The 20,634-nt window shown below is 35.7% G+C and overlaps 1 protein-coding gene across 3 annotated transcripts in view; it reads right to left on the bottom strand.

Moving 5' to 3' along the window:
- mgat4c (mgat4 family member C) overlaps positions 1 to 20,634 on the bottom strand; it is a 121,791-nt gene that overhangs the window by 3,160 nt on the left and 97,997 nt on the right. For all 3 annotated transcript variants that reach the window (XM_047822021.1, XM_027161257.2, XM_027161258.2), the window contains 2 exons: positions 4,069 to 4,220; positions 494 to 641 (listed from right to left, as the gene is read on the bottom strand). In XM_047822021.1, coding sequence (XP_047677977.1) covers positions 494 to 641; positions 4,069 to 4,197 — 277 coding nt within the window. In that variant the 5' untranslated portion in view covers positions 4,198 to 4,220. The remainder of the gene's footprint in view (positions 1 to 493; positions 642 to 4,068; positions 4,221 to 20,634) is intronic.

Raw genomic sequence — 20,634 nt, 5'->3', positions numbered from 1 at the left:
AATATACGTTATTACTATGGCAACCAGCAGTAGCAAGAACGCCTATTAGAGTCTTTAATGTACAGCGACTGCGACTTGCAGCAATAATAACAATGTGCATGTGAAAGAATCTTTAGTTCCAGCAAAATAGTATCATAATTTTACAGCATACAAGGACATTCTTGAAAATAATCTGGTTCCAAACATGTGGCAACAGCTTGGGGAAGACCTGCATATGGCTCAGATGTCAATATCGTGTATATTATACAAACACAGAAATAATAGAGCCTTGAAAGACAAGTTGCTGTCTTGCTGTAATATTGACTGTTAACAATTCTGCCTGAAATGTGAAAGCCACACTATTTAAAAAATAAAAGGTAATGTGTCATAGCACTGAATACAAGTAACCTCTTAATTTGCACATTATTCTACATGCTGGAGTTATAGTAAATTACAAGTACATCAAAAAAGACATGCCAAAAGACACCAAATAGAAATAAATAAATAATAATACTTTTTCGAGGCAAAGGCGTCCCAGCAAGGTAGCGATATGTCACGTTAATGCTTCCAGAAAAATTGGTGATGTCTTTGAAGGTGTGAACATATCGCTCAGAATTTAAGGGGTGCATCGAGACCTCCCTCAGCTGCCGTTTATCCTCCTCCTGTGGACATACAAATGTATTAACTATTGTATTAAATTATTACAAACAGAACGCTTCTAAATACTTCATAAAGCACCAGTGACCTGCTGCAGTAAAATGTTTCTTATTCACACTGTACCCATCTGTCAGCACAATAATCTGTTATATGAAAAGAGGTGAAAAATATGAGTGCACCTATTGCTAAACAGAAGGAAGAAGGAGTTCTTGATGGTTTTCTCCTCCTGTTATGGGGTTTTCTCCAGACACACAATGTATATCCAACAGCTTGAGGGTTGAGTTTGATAAATGGTTAGTTTTACTTAAACAGATGCCATGTTAGCCAAGCTCAAACATCAATTCTTCAGCAGCAGGCTACTCCTGGTGCTGTCGCTGTGTAGCAGAAGGCTCCATTATTCTGCTTACAAAGCAACTGATAATTCTGCAGATTCCCTTTTAAAATAAGTTTCTGCTCGTTTATTCTATGTGTTACATAAAAGACTGCTTAGTTTCAAAAACAGATAATCAGCAAAAAAAAAAAAAAAGAAAACGACAAAATATGATGTTGTAGCAAACACTAATGCATGCTATACATTTTTAAATCAGTTTCTGTATACGATACTGTACTTTCATGCATGATTATTTAACTTTCGGTTATCTGTTCACTAAAAGTAGAAACTGCATATAAACTCCATGCTCAGGATAATATATACCTGCAGCAATAAAATGCTTTTATTCTGTGTCAAGGGATTCAGTAAATATTCACATTCAGCACATAATGAATAAAATGTTTTCAGGGTTGTTGATCATGGAATAGTTATTGGTACCAGACATTTTGGTTTGAGTATTTCAGAATGGTACAAAATGCAAACAAGAAAAAAAAAGCAAAAAAATAAACCAGCAAGTGCAGCTTCTTTGTGTGGAACTGACATTATGAATGGATGAGAATTAGGAGAATTTCCAGACTGGTTTGTGCTAACAGGCACAATATGGTAACTCAAATAAGTAGTTTCTACAACTGTGGTACGCAGAATGCATATCAGAGATTGCTAAATCTGCCTGGTTTAGATAGATAGATAGATAGATAGATGGATAGATAGATAGATAGATAGATAGATAGACGGACGGACGGACGGACGGACGGACGGACGGACGGACGGACGGACGGACGGACAGACAGACAGACAGACAGACAGACAGACAGACAGACAGACAGACAGACAGACAGACAGATAGATAGATAGATAGATAGATAGATAGATAGATAGATAGATAGATACTGTAAATCTCTTGCATGAGATGCTTCATAAAATTGTAACCATGATGCATTTTGAGCTCCATATTTATGTGTATAAGACATCAACACTGTGAATTAGAAAACATCTACTGTACCTAACATCCATCATATTCAGATACAGAGTTAGTGTTACTGCTGATTTCACAATTATGGGCACCCCTTTTAATTACTATTGTAAAATGAATCTCTTTTTGTAATGTATATTACTTCTCCATGCATTATATTTCAGTCTCATATATATTGTATTTAGGTTTGTGCACTTTCACTGTCCTCAAACATTCAGATAAAAATGCTATTGCAAAACATTGATTTTGTGTCAGACTTGTCTGAGTGGATTTGGATGAGACATTAGCTTAACTTCATGACAGAGGTAACTATATTTAATGCTTTATTTAATTGAATGTTTCTGAAATCTGAGAGTAATTTACAAAGTAAAGAATAACTTCAAGCATTAAATAATGTTTACCTCAAAAGTTTTACCACAAACGTTTTTGAGAGAAAATACATTGAATGAATGATATTCAATTATAGCTCCATCTGCTTGGATGTACTATTTATTTTAACCACTTCTTCCTATTTTCTATTCAATAAGTCTGGAGCTGACTGTAACTGATCTGACCTGTCCTATATAAGACTTCACCATTTATTAATGACACAAGCAAATGCCCTTTAAAAATGGCACAATCATTCAGTACTGTGAAAAATGAAACTTTGTACTTTCTACTGAAAAAATGTAGATTTACTGTCACCCCTGGTAAAGAAGAAACAAAAGGTTAGTGGTTAATTTTTTAAAAATCTAATCCATCAATAAAATATGTTTATTCTGTCAAAGTATATAAACATTTTTATACAGTATTTTATAGAAACCACAATTGTCACAATTATTTTCACTCCTAGAAATTTAGATAAACAATAAAAAAAGTAACTGAAGCGTGTTGTCATAGTTATATATGACAGCGTTTTTTACCTAAGTGCTCAGGAACATTCACGAACCATGCCGTCAACCATGCTGTTAGTTAGATAGAAATACATTGTGACATGAAGCAAAATTCCCTTAGCAATTTATCAACATCAGGGAGATTAAAGAATATGCAAATGAAATAATAAAATGTGTTGCCCTTTCTAGGTGAGGTAATGACTATAAAAAAAACTGTTATTTTAATGAACATGCCTGAAAGAGGACAAAGGAATGATGATTATGGGGTTAGAAAGATATGATTTCTCCAAGGAAATGAAATTCACACATAATGCTACCATTTCAGGTCTCCAAATGTACCCACCATGTCTCCAAATCTACTACTAGAGGTCAGCAAAATATTTAGAAACTGTGCCAGAAGAAAAACTTATTTTTTATTTAGCCCCATACTGTACTGTATGTCCCAGGAAGGTACTGTACATACTTTGAATGGAAATAGGTTCTGTGGTGAAATGAGACAACTTTCTACCATTTTGATAACAAACACTTTAGAAGGTCTTTCAGAAAAGAACCTAATGTGAATTGTTCACTATAGTGAAAGATCTGTGATGTTGTGTGGATGTTTTCCCTCCAAAGGGCCTGTAAACCTTTTTATGACACATGGCATGAAAAATACAACCACGAACTTCTAGGAGCATAAAGAAAACAAAAATTGGGCCACCAAGAAACTACAATTGCATCTTGTGTGGATTTTCAAGCAAGACAATAATTTAACACTTTGCAAGTCACCCTAATTAGGCACCCTAAATAAAACATAAATTATGTCTGAGTTGTTTATTTTATTACTTCTGAATTATTGAGTCAGTAAACATACTTTGGTCATCAAAACATTATCAAAATGAATAAGAATATAAAAGCAAAATGAAATTAAATGTAGAAAAATGTAGAAATATCAAATGTTTAAATGTCCTTTATTTTATTAGTAAAGAAAACAATCTATTATGTAATAGACCACTTCCATTCATCCATTTTTTGTACTCGTAATCAGCAAAGCAAGCATTATAATATATAGAGGTTTTTAAAGATTATCTTCCAAAGAATAAATGTAATTTGAACTAAAGTTTGGATTTCTCACATTTCTCTTATACTTTCCATGTAAAATGCAGCTAATACACCAAAAAGATAATTTTCCCCACCTTTTTGAGTGCAGTGTGTATAAAAAAGATAAGAGCACTCACCAGCACATAACCATCCTCCATGTAGAGGTTCATGAAGAGCAGAAAGGTGATGAGAATCACCAAAAAGGGGATGGTGGAGCGCTTACGTAAACATCTCATTTTATCCAGGTTCTTCAACAGAAGCCTCATGATGGAGACACTATCACACAGGCCTGCCAAATAACAGAGAGACTTTCAGGTTTCATCATCGGCGTCAATATTATCATATTATTGAATGTACAGTAAGAAGCCTCTAGAATGCTGCATTTTAAATGTAGAAAATGCCATAGAGTTCATAAATTCTTGCTTTACACCAACTTGGTGTTAAATAAACCTGATTAGTTCTGGGTGGAAAAACCAGGCTCTGGGTTAATCAGCAGCTCTCTATAAAGTGGATTGCCCAATGCTGTCTTGGCTATAAAAAGTCGAAGATGGGAACAGCAGAAGCAAATGCTGTCATAAAAAGCGGCTTAGCTCATTGTTGCAGAACACTTGTACAATCATGTCTTCAGAGAATTATCCCCAGGCTCAAACTGCATATCTGTACAGAAAACAGAGTATAATCTATTTGTTTGTAAGGCAATGCACCGGGTTCAAATTCACTGTAAATATAAAGCCACTTTCCCATGCACTACATTCAGGGATTAACCTGACACCAATGTTTGTAAGCTACATCACTGATTTCAGACAAAAACAAAAAAAGAGCAGATTAATATTAAGACCCATTTAGAATTAGCAAACTCTAAATTCAGCATCTATTATGCATACTTATTAAAGTCTGCACACAGGCGAAGTATTTGCTAAGCATTTTCCTCAAAATCCCTAAAAAGATAAATAGTTTCATCCACCCGGACAGGAAGAAATGGGTAAAGATAGGATAAAATGTCTGGTTATTTGCCTAACAGCAGAGGTCCATTTTGTTCTCAGTAGCCTTTATTCAAGGAAGAGTGGATGCAATCGTTATCATCTTTTTGCTTGAAAAAACCCCTAAAAGCACTCCATTATTTGCAATATACAGACTTGGGGTGTTTGTTCCAATGGTAAATTGCACTAAACTAGACAAAAATAGATATAAAATAAGAAGTGCTCTTGAAGATTCTTCTGAAAGCATCAGTGTAGCCTTTTTCTATGACTCTTTCTAACCATCAGGGACCACTAATGGAATACAAAATAGCTCTATGCTAGATTCCGTGGCCAGATAGCTATCGATCTGGGTGACCACCAGTCTGCTTCATCAGGGAATAGGGCAGTCAATTGCTGCCTGCTCTAACAGCAGTTAACATGTTCAGACCAAACAACAGGCCATTTCAACACCTATAGATATATCACAAATCGTTGACTAATGAACTTTTATGGGTCTTTTTTTAAACGAGCTTTTTCGGATACCCATTGTTAGTACAACATGATGTTCTAGTACCAACATTGAGCCAGTTGTCCATGCTGCTTTGTCCTTTGCTCTTGCTATCGTTATGCATTTTGATTTTTTATAGGTGGTGTGAATTAGACATTAAATATTCACAGTGCCACATGAAAATAGACATCATGTCATTAAAACAAATGCTTGGTACAATAACCATTGATGTTGTTTCACACACTTTGGGGGTCCAACACCATACTGCATATAAATCTATATAACTCATACAACCCCAATCATATTATGTTTGATTTTGTTTTGTTCAGTACAGCATAGTGCACACAAAAGACCTAACATCATTACCACGGTTCACTTGTTTTCAACAAATTTCCAGGCCAGCTACATCTCAATAACAGACAGAAAAATCCGAACATGACGTTATTTGAACACTTCAGCTAGCATGAACTGAAATTATAGCCCAAATTTTTAGCTCTGGAAAAAGTAGAGCCACTTATTTATTTATTTTACATCCCTTTTCAGGCTTTGTGTGAGAAACAAGGTCATTCTGGTGCTCATGCATTCCTGACGTACGGACATTATCCACTCCATAATCCCTTTTCCTTCCCCCAGTCTTTACAATATATCTTACACCTGAAATGGCTCTGTACCTTACACACACTGTGTCTGAATGTACACTTTGCCTGTTGTTTGTGGAAATGGATTAATTTTATTTATCGTTTGCTATAAATCCTGCTGGTAAGATTTTGTAAACCAATCTTGCCACCCTGCCCATAACAGCTATAAAGTCAACCTTATTTTGAATGTGCTCTTTACTAAAGACTTCACATAGATATATTTTCATTACAATATTAAATCTTTACAGGACCTCAATGCCTGATGGATGCACCGACACATTCTTGAATTTGTCTTTCCCTCTTTGCCCCAGCTTCACTATTGTCAATAAACAGGAAAAAAAATCACTTTGCCAAGCCAATGGAGGTTTACTGTACAATTACACAATTGGATGGTTTTTAAATTTTCTAGTTCATGCTGTTTTGCATCTAAGTGCCACTGAGGTTATGTCATGATAATGCAGATTAATGGTGGGTCTGGATCCTTTCAGCTGTTTAGGCTGCAGGTGGACTCGGCTTCGCCACGGGAGGTCACTCGGGGAAGCTGCTTCACACTTTACTGCTGATGTAGTGAGAGAAACTGGGGCAGGAATCTACACAGACCTTTCAGAATATGATGCATATACAGAAGTGAATACAGCAGGGTGACACACTCTTGAAAGTACAGATAGATCCAGCATAGAGAAGTGCAATACACCGTGCGCAATGGAGATGCATGTTTTTCCTTAATTTCAGAAAGAAATGTTTCTTTATTTCAGAAAGGAAACCATTTAAAAATACATTATGCATGTCAAGGTTTCTCACCCCCTCAAATCTTCTTTTACAAACTCCATCCTCATTAGACATGCCCTCTGGCTGACTGCAAAATGTCTATTAGAAATATATTAAGCCGTGCTCACTAAATTCAAAAGATCTGAACTCAACTAGCCTTAAATACAACAAAGCATCTGATAAACACTTTTGTTTCTGGTATTCAGATATTTTAGAATCTAATATTTAATTCTTTCTGACAGCCGCCAGATTAAGCAAGAAAGCCTTGCTTACATCTCCTTGTTGTCTGCCAAGAATCCTCACTTCAGAAGAGGTGTGTTCTGATATGAATGGCCATTCAACCTCTCATCACCCAGCACAGAGAAGCCACCGCAATGGCAAATGAAGCATGTACACTACAGAGAGTGCTAATTCATCTGGACAGTGTTCATTAAATACACAAGATCATAGTAAATCCACATGGATGGAAGCAAGTATCGGCTCATCTGCACATTATACCGTGACTCTGAACTTATGGACGGTCAACTGAACAAATTTAGTGCTCATCTTCATTTTTGTAACATGGAAGTAAAAGAGCAGAAGAGCCTGTATAAATAATTAAATAAATAAACCATGACAGGTCGTGCTATTATAGCACGACCTGTCATGGTCGTGCTATTATAGAAAAATAATCATTGACATGAAGGTACTGATTATTTTCCTATATCCTACGCACATCTTATTCCTTTCTTATTCCTTCACAGCAGTTCTCTAACAATGTCCTTTACATTTTGTCATACTTATTATCCCTTTAGGTCCATACAGTTACATTTAATGTTGTGGAAACCTGTTGGAAAACAACATATTTTGCACACATTTTCTTGTGATTACATATAATGGGATTAGTTTCAAGCATTTCAGCTTTAGATCTCTGTGTAGACATTTCAAATCACACTTCTCTTTAAAAACCTTTTTAAAGCATGTGGCATAAAAGAACGTTCCTTGTAATGTAACACAGTTGAAGAACAGCTGTGTTTATTATCAATACAATATGGTGCCTTTAATGCAAAATAGCAAGATTCTTTATGAACTGGCGTATTGCTGATGTTAGAATTTAACCACTAGGGCATCTGTTATTTATTTTAATAAAGACAAGCTGAAGTTTATTTGAAATAAGCAGGGTGAAGCGTGAGAGTATTTATTTTTATTCTTATTTTTGGTCTTTCACATATAAATCTGGTGATACTATACGACTAATATTCATTTACATTATGCATTTCTCCAGAACTACTGCAGCTGTTAAAGTAACAAAGCGGTGTCCTGTTAAGAACAAATACTGTAATGGTGCTTTCTAGCTAATCTTATAAAAGAAGGAATGAATATTTTTTAACATCCACAGTTGTGTCTCATGCTCTGGACCAATTAGCAAAAACAACTGATGGTACCATGAGCATCTGTACGAATAGCTGTATGCCAATTAAAATCTTGGGGCCACACAGATGCTGCATCTGCCATGATGTGGGGGCACAGATACAAGTGCAGGAGGAGTGTTCACTGGTCAGATCAAACAAAAGTAGATAGTTTGGCCATAATAATTATTATTATGCATTAAGGAAAAAGAAGGAAGCTTTAAAGCTGAAGAATACCATCCGGAAGCATGGTGGTGGCATCATGATGTTTTTGGAGTGTAAACAAACCTGGCGGCAAAAAGTATCCTGTGAAGCTCATGGAGGCTACTCTAAGTGTGTGGTTGAATTTGTCCAATGTTCAAGCATAATTCAATAAAAAAAAAAAAAAACAAAAAAAAAAAACTGACTCACTAACAAAGTGATACAGTAAATAAAATATGAACATGTCAGTTTTATTTATAATTGTTAAATGAACTCTTATGGAAATAAAGTATGTAGTCTAACTGAGTTAAATAAACTGTACATGTACCGTGAAACTGTGTACAATTAGAGCTTGAATATCTTTATCCTAGATGTATGGAAACGTTTGGTCTCAAATGAAAGAATCGTCTGTTCTTGGAATCCCGTCCAGTCAACCAAAAAAAAAAAAAAAATTAAAAAAAAAAAATTTGAAATCCCATTTCTTACTATAAGAGAAAAGCTTTTGGTGTTTTGCGTATTAAACAGCAATGTAATTCCTAGTCTAAAGACATAACAATGACTTCCCATTCGAATATACTAACCAAGAATCACTTTAACCTTTCCTCATTTCAGCTAGCAAGCTATTAATAACACAGCACAAACCTCACAGGCTTTACAAGCACTTACAACTCATTTACTAGTAATCAATGTTTCTCGGATACAAAACAACACAGAAATGGATTTTCTCAAGAAACTTCTGATTATTATTTCGACTTTTAGATGTTTCAGAAACCTTGTGTCATGTACTTCCTGTCTCCACCCGGGTCAGCTGAGAAGTTTTTATATTAATTAAGACACAAAGGCATATTCTGCCTTAATATAAAAACCTAGAGAGAGTGAGGGGGGAAAAGCCAGTTTGACTTAGAAAGAAACAGATTAATAAAGCTGGCAAGAGAAAGCAATTCTCCAGCATTTGATCTTGTTATCTGTTTTACATTATTTCCCCTGGGTGTGCTGCACCTCGCTGATACACAGCTCTGCGCAAATAATCAATTAAGCCTGCAGCCCTCACTCTCTTTGTGTCACAGCTTCTGCCAGTTAAATAGCATTTTCTTCACCAAAAAAGAGCTGGAAAATGGCAATAAATACTGTGGGGTGTATGAGATAAAAGTGTTTCGACACAGAAATGTATTTGAAATAAGACAAATAAAAAAATGTAAAAAAAAAAATAACGTTAAAAATCTTTTGTCATGATAAATAATGGGTTAAGATAAATGAAAAACCTTCCTTGTGGTCTTTACAGAAAATATTAAAATGCCCCAAACAATAAAAGGAGGAGATATATACAGAAGGTTATATTTCGGATGTAAAAAAGTAATGTTTTGAATGTTTATTGTAGGCAAAACAAACAGGCTGTACTTTGGGAGTAATATAATAGTCAGAGCTCATATAAAACTATTGATTAATCATTCAATTGCCTCAGGAAGTGACGAACAATCTCATTATTTATTAATGCTCTAATTATGTTTCAATGCTTTCTACTGTTTACTTATTAACACCACAGATGTAGAGCTACATCGTGTGCATGTGGGTTTAGGGAAATGCAGTGTGTTGGGTTTGAGGAGAAGATAGCTGGTGGTCAAGCGTTCAACAATTTCAAGACTACAATGTTAAATTCCAGTCTTAGAAGACAAGTTAATGTCCTATTTTTATTATTAGATTATAACAATCCAATTCTAATATTATTTGTCTCTGATTGTAGATGCTTTACATTTTCCTGTTTTACTTCCAGATGCTTTCAGTTCTTTCAGGAAATAAATGCTTATAACTTATAAAAAGACAATTTCAAGCTGTGAAATGGGGTTATAATATAATGTAAAAAGGACATTGTTCTATTTAAAAAAGTCCTAGTCCCAGTTAGATCACAGTAACACTATTATGGAAACATGAATGTTAATTAAGCTAAAACTGTAAAAACCTTTTGGAGGAGTGTGTCTGGAGGAACATTCACAAATGTTACCTTAAAACATTCTGGCTGAAACCAAAAGCTACTAAAACCATAATTTTTAGAAATTTTTTTACAATTTGTTCACTGGTATAATAATTATTTGTAAATATGGGTATAATAGTCCATATAAGCAGATTACATTAATGCAAATTAAAATAGAGAAACGCTATTCGGTAGATTAGAATATTCGCATTTAATTTATGTTTTGTTGGGTAACAAATGTGTGTGCATGTGTGTATGTGTGTTAGTTTATAGGTACTGACACTGCATTTCCTGGGCTTATGAGTTTTACTCAATGTCATATTTTTTCAGGCACAAGAAGGCTCTATGGATTCCCTGGGGAAATACACACACCTCAGGCAGAGTGCCTCATGTGTAAATATTCACACATATGTAAACACTCTGTCAGCTGTGTGTGTGTGTGTGTGTGTGTGTGTGTGTGTGTGTGTGTGTGTGTGTGTGTGTGTGTGTGTGTGTGTGTGTGTGAGAGAGAGAGAGAGAGAGATGGGGGAGAGAGAGAGACTTTTGTTAGATAAATGTGTGTGTGTGTTTGTGTGTGTGTGTGTGTGAGAGAGAGAAACACAAACACAGAGATACACACAAAGACACACACACGCTGTCTAATCTAGAGAAATGTGTCAGTGCTCCTGCCCACTCTTTTACTGCCAGTGAGTTGAGCACAGCATGCTACACGCTTTCACTTGTGCTTTATTATGTGTATTTAAAGCATGATCTCTCAACCAAATGCACAGAGCACAGACAAATATCAATCAGGTAAAAACTAAAAATTTGGTGAAGTCACATCTAGATGGAAATATCAAAGAAATCAAAGCTGAACTTCTGATCTATCTCAGATACATCTTAAACCCAAATGTTTTCTGTGTACAGCAAAAGTAAAAATAATTGTCCTTGCCATTCTAATACTTCCTGTACATGTCAGCTAATGTGTGACATACATCATTGCTAGACACAGACAAGGATACAAGATACAGTATGATGAAGAACTCTCCTGAAGTAAAATTTTAAAATAATCGCTTTAGGAAAGTGATGAAATCGAAATAAATTCATTTTAAAATAAAAAATCAAGGTATGTAATGAAGTAGACACAAAAAAATCAGTTCCTTCTGTAATAAACTGACTGTAAACAGACTAAAGTTCTCTGTTTCTCTAAATGGATGTTATCTTACTTAGTGCTCTTTGAACTAATGTAACTACACAGCACTTTAATTTAATGGAGTAATAATAATAATAATAATAATAATAATAATAATAATAATAATAATAATAATAATAATAATAATAATAATAATATATACTGAGCACTTGCTATTAAGAGCTGTTATTTCTGAGGTATTATCTCTTCATAGGGTTTGTATTGAGCCACTGGATTCAAGGGCATCGTTATTATGTTCCAGTCAATTTATTCACTTTAATTAGTCTGCACATTTCCATAAATAAACAGTTACTACAGCAGACAAATAAAATGTTTGTTTTTACAATTCTACGGTTCTACAGCTTCTGTGTATGTAAATGTACAGTATTAAATTAGTTCATGAATATAAGATTCAATGATTATTAGATTATTAATTTAGTGAGTAAATATATAATCGTTGAAGTTTTATGCTTTATCATTTTTTATATTATAAAACATTTTACAAATTAATACAAATGTTTGTTTTTTCTTCGTTTTTAGAAGCAGTCTCAGGTACCAGTGCTTAGCTTTCCGGTTGCTTGCTGTCAACCTGTGATGGTGTTGTTGTGGTCTTGTGTTGGAAGTGGACGGAGTGGAGTGTCTCATGTGCCCAAGTTTACTTATGTGTCTGTTTGTGTCTTCAGGTGACCCCTAAAAAGAGAGCTGTGTAGCAGAGTTGTATGTGTGTGTGTGTGTGTGTGTGTGTGTGTGTGTGTGTGTGTGTGTGTGTGTGTGTGTGTGTGAGTGTGAGTGTGAGAGAGAGAGAAAATAGAGAAAGAATGAGAGAGCCAAAGAGCTAGAGAGAGAGATAGAAAGAGAGAGAGAGAGAAAGAGAGAGATAGAAAAAGAGAGAGATAGAAAGAGAGAGAGAGAGAGAGAGAGAGAGAGAGCGAGAGAGGGCAAGAGAGAGAGAAAACTGCTGAAAAGTAAAAGAAAAAAAAAGAAGAAAATATTAAGAACCAGTTTAAATTCTAAGCCTGCATTCTGTCTCTTCCTTCCAGACCTAACCCAGGAAAGCGTAATACATCACATTAAATTAGAGACAATGCAAGAGGCTAGTGGGGGAATAACTTTATATCCATGGACATGTCCAGAAATAAATATGTATTTTATATGGACTTTTATGCACATCGGAAAGATGCTGTAGTATAAGAGGAAAAATCCACTTTGCGCCTTGCTTATATTGGGAAAATAATCAACTTCAACTTATTTGCCTATAACAGCACATCCCAGCATGCATTTTCTAATACACTTTATCATGGTATAATCTGACGTTCTCATAATTCACTGCTGGAATGAATGAAGAGCTTCTATATGGCCTCCTATCATCCTAAAATTTGCCTTGAGTTTAAATAAAGCTTTTATTTATAGAGATGACTAATATTCTCTTTGTCTGCATTTGGCTTTAGCCTATTTTCGCTCTAGTAGTGAGTGATTATGAGGAATAACTTTTTTTGATGTATGAGCCACTCCATCCTGCTGCTGGAGATCTGGGTACAGTCCAGCCTGCAGCGAGACGCAGCTGCACAGGGGAAGGCTGCCTCTGCAAAACACTGCCTTGATGCTGACTACAAAGATGCTCTATATAAACTGCCTTTCAAGGCACATGCATAAAAGGATGCGGATTGTCCAAATGAGCCACAGACACAACACTAGCCCAAAAGCCTTATAACATCACAAAAGAGAAGAGTTTATTCACGGGACAATCCACATTCGCCACACAGCTTTTTCTCATTCTGTACAACTGCCAGTTACAAGCCACCACCACCCAGAGCGTCGCTATCATATGACTACCATCCAGGAGTTGATAAACTAACACGTGGGATATATACCAAAAACCACATCAAGCAGAATCTAATTCACTAAATGCATTATATTGACTCACAATGATGAATCCCTTATTTACATATCATATGCATAAGGCATGCAGAATTGTACCTTCATAAACCCATTTATTTTAACACATACAGTACACATCTACTTTGCCTGGAGCATTTACTAACGCATGTCGCTACTGTGTTAGTGGAAGAAAGAACATTACATCCAAACATGGAAATGGAACATGGAAATAAATATTCAGTGAAGACAGAGATGCTTTTGTTTGAGAATCAAAACAGAACACAGTTATGCGGGGAACAGCATTTTCAACCTCAGCTTCAGACAGTTGTGTGTGAACTATATTTTTAACTAAGCTTTCATTCATTTTAGAGCTTAAATAGGCTTCAGTGCTTAAAATGAAATCAGACTTAAAAATAAAAATGAGCAATGCAGAATGTTTTTGAACAGCTCATCCGCCCAAGACCACATAATGCTTTATGGTGCTTCTGTGCAAAGTGCTTGCTCAGCGGGAGGATTAACGAACTGATAAAGATCCATGACTGTGCCGCTGATTAACATTTATAAATTATATATATAATCATAAATATAATATAGACCAGCTGGATTTTTCTGTAGCAAAAAGGAAAAGAATATTCTCTGTTCAGCAGCCTTTTTTTTTTTGCCTCTCAGCTTGCTTTTCTTAGAGACCTTGTTATTTAAAATACCCTTTCCCTTTTCTCCAAAGTCCATTAGTGGCATATTTCAAATACTGAGCTACACAGGCCCTCAAGTGTTGTGGTTTTGCATAGGTGACCTGATTTGGCAGAGCTGTGTGCTAGTGCGATGTTCCAAAGGTGCTGTGTCGAGTGGCTCTCTGTCAGTATCGTGAGGCCAAGAGCTGCAAGTCCACCTTTAAGGACAGTGTGACACATAAAAGGCTTTGAAATTCTATCTGCAGCGAACATAATGAGGACTGGAGGCATGAGAAATGATTTATGTGTGAGTGATCCTCTCACAGGCCCTTCTCACCAGTTAGCACTTTGACCCAGATTACAGTGTTAGGGAGGCCTGGAGACCTGGAGGCTTCTGCGATACCGCCTGCTCATCTCTGCACTGAAAATCACATTTGATAACGCCAAACATTTCTCCATATGCATGAGGAATGCATTTGTGTATGCCTCTACATATTGCAGATCCTGTAATGTCACACAAGATACCATTCAATGGTACATTAAATTATTGAATATTAAAAGCAGCAAATTCACAGGCACTTATGTGCTTTTTCGAAGACTGCATTTATCAGCAGCCAGTCAGTGAACAGACCTTTTTCAACTACAGCCCAAACGACTTCCTAAAATCTCTCTATTTCTTTCTGTCTGCAGGGGAAATCTTTGGGCACATGCCGTTTCCTTAAAAGCTCGGAAAAAAACAGGCCAAGGTGACTTATAGGATGTGTGTTGATGAGAAAATGGCTGCAGGGTGAGCATCCAGTGGCAGATAACATGAAAAAGCACTATCTCCCCTCAGCACATTTAGTGCGAAGAAAGTCCACAGCATTCTCAAAACAGCATTTCTCTTTTTCTCTTTCAGTTTACGAAATGAAGACTTATGAATAGTCTTAATTTTCCTTCGTGCAAATAGCCAAGAGGGCTGAAGGTTAAAAGTCTATTTGTCAGTCAAATTTTCACTTTATTTATTTCTTCTACTTTGGGTAGCCTAAGAAACTAGCAAAAATATTATCAGCATCAATTTTACATGTTCCTAATTTAAAATTTAAAAAGGTCCATTTGTTGATAGAGAGAATTTGTTGAGAGCTGAAATTGAACAATTTGGGTTGAACTTTCATAGAATCCTGACCCTCAACTCCACTGAACACCTTTGTAATGAGGTGCCAGGCCTTTTCAGCCCTCATCAATGTCACTAATGCTCTTGTAGCTGAATGAACACAAATCCCAACAGCCACGCTCCTAAAAGATAGGGGTAAAGCCTTTCCAGAAGAGTGGAGGTTATTATAACGGCAAAGGTACTGAATCTGGAATGGTATGTTAAAGAAGCACATATACTGTAGGTGTAATGGCGATTTGTCCACATACTTTTGGCCATAGTGTTCATGAACTGTCTTCAAAAATTACTGTTGGAAAATGAAACATGATTAACATGCATAAATTAGGTACCAAAGGATTACAGTCAGAACTCATGTCTATATTACAGAGGGACAATTGAGAGCATTCCTTTCTGGTTTGGAAATCTCAGATCGCGAGACCCTGCAGCGGATAGTGAGGACAGCTGAGAAGATCATTGGAGTCTCTCTCCCTTCTATTCTGGACATTTACAGCACACAATGCTTTTGCAAAGCCAACAGCATTGTGGATAATGTGTACTGCAACAAATATATATGAAATGAAAATAAAATCTTCTTGACTTGACTAATGCAATTATAACAACAGCCATCTTAATTTAGCAGAAGGTTTTTCTTTAAGTTGTACAGTAACATCCTGCAATGTGGTTATCTTATAAATTGGCATCCATAGAACACACTCAGTGTGCTTCATCTATGGGGTCTCTCCATGATTTGGGTCTTTTTCATAATTTGGCATGAGATGGGTGGTGTGAAAGTGTGAGACAGGACCCAAAAGTGTTAGTCCTATGCCAAAAGCAAGATTGTTGGCAACCCTGTCACTGTCCTTCGGCAAATGTCCTGACTATATCCACTGTTTGTGCCAACAAACTGAATCTACTGTCACCATGTTTTCGTCTGTTCTTTCTCTCTAATGCAAACTCAACAGAATAAAACATTAAACTAGCTTTTGTAACTGTATTACAACTACAACATGACACTTTCTCACTTTTCACATATTTTTCTGTGGAATTGAAATGCACATATATTTATAAAGTTACAGTGAATATAGATACTTTTTTAAATCTTATTTTACACTTTACAAATGCTTAAAGTAATTGAATTTCTTTCTATTGTGCCGTAGTGGTACTATTTAAACTCTCAGTTTAGAGACTGAACCACTGTAAGCATTCCAAAAAATATTATGAAAGATACAATAGTTTTATAAAATGAAGTCATATACTGAACGAGGAGAGCACAATGTACAATACACATGCACTCACTTTACCTTATTAACCAAAGACTGAGATCCAAATCAGTGTGTGTTCTAGACAAACACTGGGCTAGCATATTGTGATCTATGTAATCCAAATGAAAAGCCTTACACTGGCCTTACTCCAGCTCCTCTCGACACAGTCCAGCCAACTTTCATATCTCAGATGCATTTCTGATGAATATTTGATAAGGCCAAGCATATGACGTGATCTCTTTTTTGTCCATTGCATAAACAGACAGGTGGCAAATTAAAGAAGAGAAAAATGAGCATTAAGCATTTTAGTAAAGTCTCTGACCTCCATGGGCTGCCACAACAATATTTAACATAATTATAGTCCAAGGTGTGTTGAGTTTTTGGTGACTGTGAATGCTATAGTGTAAGATTTACATCATTATCATACTCATTTATCTATGAGTGAGCTATTGGACTCAAATACGGTATACTGTATAAGGTTAGACAAATATTAATGTTCATTATTACCTTTTTTTTTTTGAGAGACCAAGCATTTAAAAAAAAAAATCTAACAGATATAAGCCGGTGTTCCATTGATTTGCATGTTCACTACCAACCTAAGCTCCAAATACTGCTTAAACTGTTTAAATGATGCTTACGATGTTTTTTTTTTTCATAGAAAAGAGTCAAAATTAGCTCCTATACATTTCTGCAAACAAAGGCAGAGTGTAGGTGCAGACTGTGATGTACAGAATCATGGTAAAGATAGAGAGAGGGAAAGGGTGCTTGTGGAGTGGATAATTTCCAAACATCAATAATGTGTGTGCAAGGCAATGACCTTGTTTCCCACTCAAAGGCTGAGGGGGAAAAAAAAGAAGAAAAATGTGTCTCTCTTTTCTAATGCAGAGATTTTGGGTTTCTTTCAGGTATTTTGTGTGCTTTAGGAGATGTAGCTGGGCTGGAGAATTTTAAATGGTTAATATTAGCTTGTCTAGATGATGTTAAACACATTAAAATGCTGCATGCTGTAGGATTGTGTATTATAACTCTTAATTGCCTATTATGTCTTACTCTAAAAACATATAGTAGTAGCCTATAGCATAAGTCAACAGTTACAAGAGTGCGAACATGCTGTCCTTTAATATGTATAATGCCATTTACCACATACCTGTACAGTATGTATAATACAATACTCACTGCATTAAATCCACATAGTGTCTGTGATACCTAAGAATAAAACCAATCCACAGGATCATTTCCTCATTGCTTACCTTTATGCAGTCATTATCATCTGATGGATGAAATCTTACGATTGCCAGAGGAAAGGACTACTTGTAGGTCCAGATTTATCACATTATGTAATTATGAACTGCTCTGCTATTGCCGTTCTTTTTTCCCCCCACTCTCCCTATTAAGTTAATGATTCTTAATCATGAGCAAGCTCCTTTCTGCACTCCACAATACTGTTAATCACTTAAGTGTTCTTCCATTAATAGGAGGAAGCTATCTTTTATATTCAGACTATCATTGTGCAAACAATGGATGTACTACACTGTGTGGGAATTGGAAATTTTTAAGCAGATGTAAATTTCCATAAGAGCTGATCACTGCTATTTAGAATAGTTAATGAGAAAATGTCTGAGAACAACATTATCAGATTTTTTTAGCAATGTTCCCCAGGCTTGAAGAAAAAACTTGGGTATTTTTTCCTTCAATAAAGCCTGTTTAGACTGATACTCCGACAGAATTAAATGAGGCTGTAGCACATTTGTAAAGCAATCAGTCCTTAATTAATGAGCACTATTTTGTTCACTGACATTTCTGCTTGTAGCTATGTGGAATAACTTTCAGCCTGCCATCATTCTTTCAGATTTGAAGTCCCGTAACTCAACATTATGCTGCAGAATTAAACAGTTCTTTTTACCCTTGAATACTCCAATAATTACAAGTGATCCTGAGATGCAGACTGTCTGAGATACCAAAGCTAAGTTTCCCATGCCAGTAAACCTACTACACTCCAAAAAAAAAAAAAAAAAGATATGTATATTTCAGAATTTTAGGCTGACATTTTCTGAATACTTTTACAGTTTACTGGTTTGACTTTGAAATGTCTCAGGACGTTTCTGATGATTTTGTTGCCTAAAGAAAACTAGACTGCAGAAACAATATAAACAGATGTCTGTCAGAAAGTTCTGGCATATGCACAAGCATACTCGGTATATTATTAATTTAGCTTATGTCACTAATATGAGGAAGGAAAGAATAACAGCTTTTATAGTGAAGAGAAATATCAAACCAAAAAGTAGCACATAGTCTCTTTGTATTTTTTTCAATTTATTATTTCTTTAACAACACAAAGGATTTAATATAAAATATTATATATGTCCTATATGACCTACTGTATATGTCCCTGCCCCATCTCTCTGTTTCTTTCCTTGTCTGTCCTGTCTCGCTCTCTGTCTCTTTCTTTCTTTCTTTTTTTTCTTTTTTGACACTGGCCTGAAATTAATTATTCTGAAAAAATTTAGACACCAATTCAGAAACTTTTTTTTTTTTTTTTTACTTTTCCCTCCTCATCTGCATAGAACACTGTGTTTTTCTTTTCCACACATTTTCTTCTTCTTCTCCTAATTCATTTATTCTAGATTTTGCACCCTACATCCACATTCTTCTAACAGTTTGCAGCTTCCGGGAAATTAATATGCATCAGTGAATATTGCAGGGGATCCATTTACATGGCGGAATGTTAATGAAGAGAAAGTGCTCTTTAAAAACACAATTAATCTTATGTAAAATGCCTGCTCAATGCCTCTAATTAGATGCCATTTTAATAACTGGGTATGTTGTACAACAAAGCCGTTTGGTAAACACTATTGTTCATTTGTTTGATGACATGCAAACGAGAAGGAGCTGATTTTGTTTGCAAAAGAGAACGGTTCATTCTTTGATCTTAAATACACCTGCCCTATGAGTTTTCCCATATGTTTGTGTGAACTTCATTTCCACCATAAAAAGACCAACAAGGCTCGTTGTCACTGTAAAGGTATCACATTCAGATTTAAATAATGAATCAGAGGTCGAGCCTTGTAATAGCACAGCCTCACAAAGGAAACAGTCTCTCATTTATTTAGATGGAAATATTTTACATGATTTATATTACGTGCTGGTTTCTTAAACAATTAGATTTTATGCTTACAGTCACTGATGAGTAATGTGCAACATGGAAAAGTTAATGAAAAGTTAATTTGCTCATAAATTTATGTTTTGACAGAAAAAGAATAGTTTTCTCCTGTGTGCATGTTTTCCAACTCTCTATTAGAAAGCGGTAAATTATGTAATTTGTAATTAAAAATGAGGCCATGATCAGCTCATATTTTATTACACTGCCACCGGGAATGGTCACTTCTAGTTCGCCATTATTATTTTTTTTTTTAGCACTTTTGGCACATCCATTCAACACTCTGTGACTAAATTATTCATACTAATTAAATATCTCTATCTTTAATCTTTTGTTTTTAATGCTTTGCTATATGACAGCCTCCAATCTGGAGCATGGGTAAAAAAATGACATATACTATTTAAGCATCAACCTCTGTGAGCGTTCACTGACCAGTCCCATGGGGACGGAAATGTAGTTACTGACATTTATGGTTAATGCCACCTACCAATGTCATTATTCACCTGTACAAGTGAAATACTGGCTCAGTGAGGAGGAAATACTTAACGGCCAATGAAACCTGTGTGTAGCCCATGGCTAAAAGTCACAGATTTCAAATCTGTCTGCTACTGTGGTTATGTAAGTGCTTGCAGGTGCTGTCAGTTGGGCTATCAAGCACAGTACAATCTGGTATAATGGAATGATATCCAGTACAGTTATAGTGTGGGTGACAAATTAAAGGAAAACCAGAACAAATAAGCAGAGATACATACTGTAGTGAGTGCAGAAGGACATACTAAGAGGAGATGCCAACTACATGTGGTCTTTGAGGACAACAACGTCCTCATTAATACACAATTGGCAGACTGTATATTTATAATCGAACCCTCCAGTGTCACCCAAATGAGGATGGGTTCCTCTTTGAGTCTGGTTTCTCTTCCTTCATCCAAGGGAGTTTGTCCTTGTCACAGTTACCTCAGTCACCTCTGGCTTGCTCGTTGGAGATAAATACAAACACATTT

The sequence above is a fragment of the Tachysurus fulvidraco genome, chromosome 13, assembly GCF_022655615.1.
Source record: "Tachysurus fulvidraco isolate hzauxx_2018 chromosome 13, HZAU_PFXX_2.0, whole genome shotgun sequence".
Lineage (NCBI taxonomy): Eukaryota > Metazoa > Chordata > Actinopteri > Siluriformes > Bagridae > Tachysurus > Tachysurus fulvidraco.
This window is presented reverse-complemented; position numbering and strand designations above follow the sequence as displayed.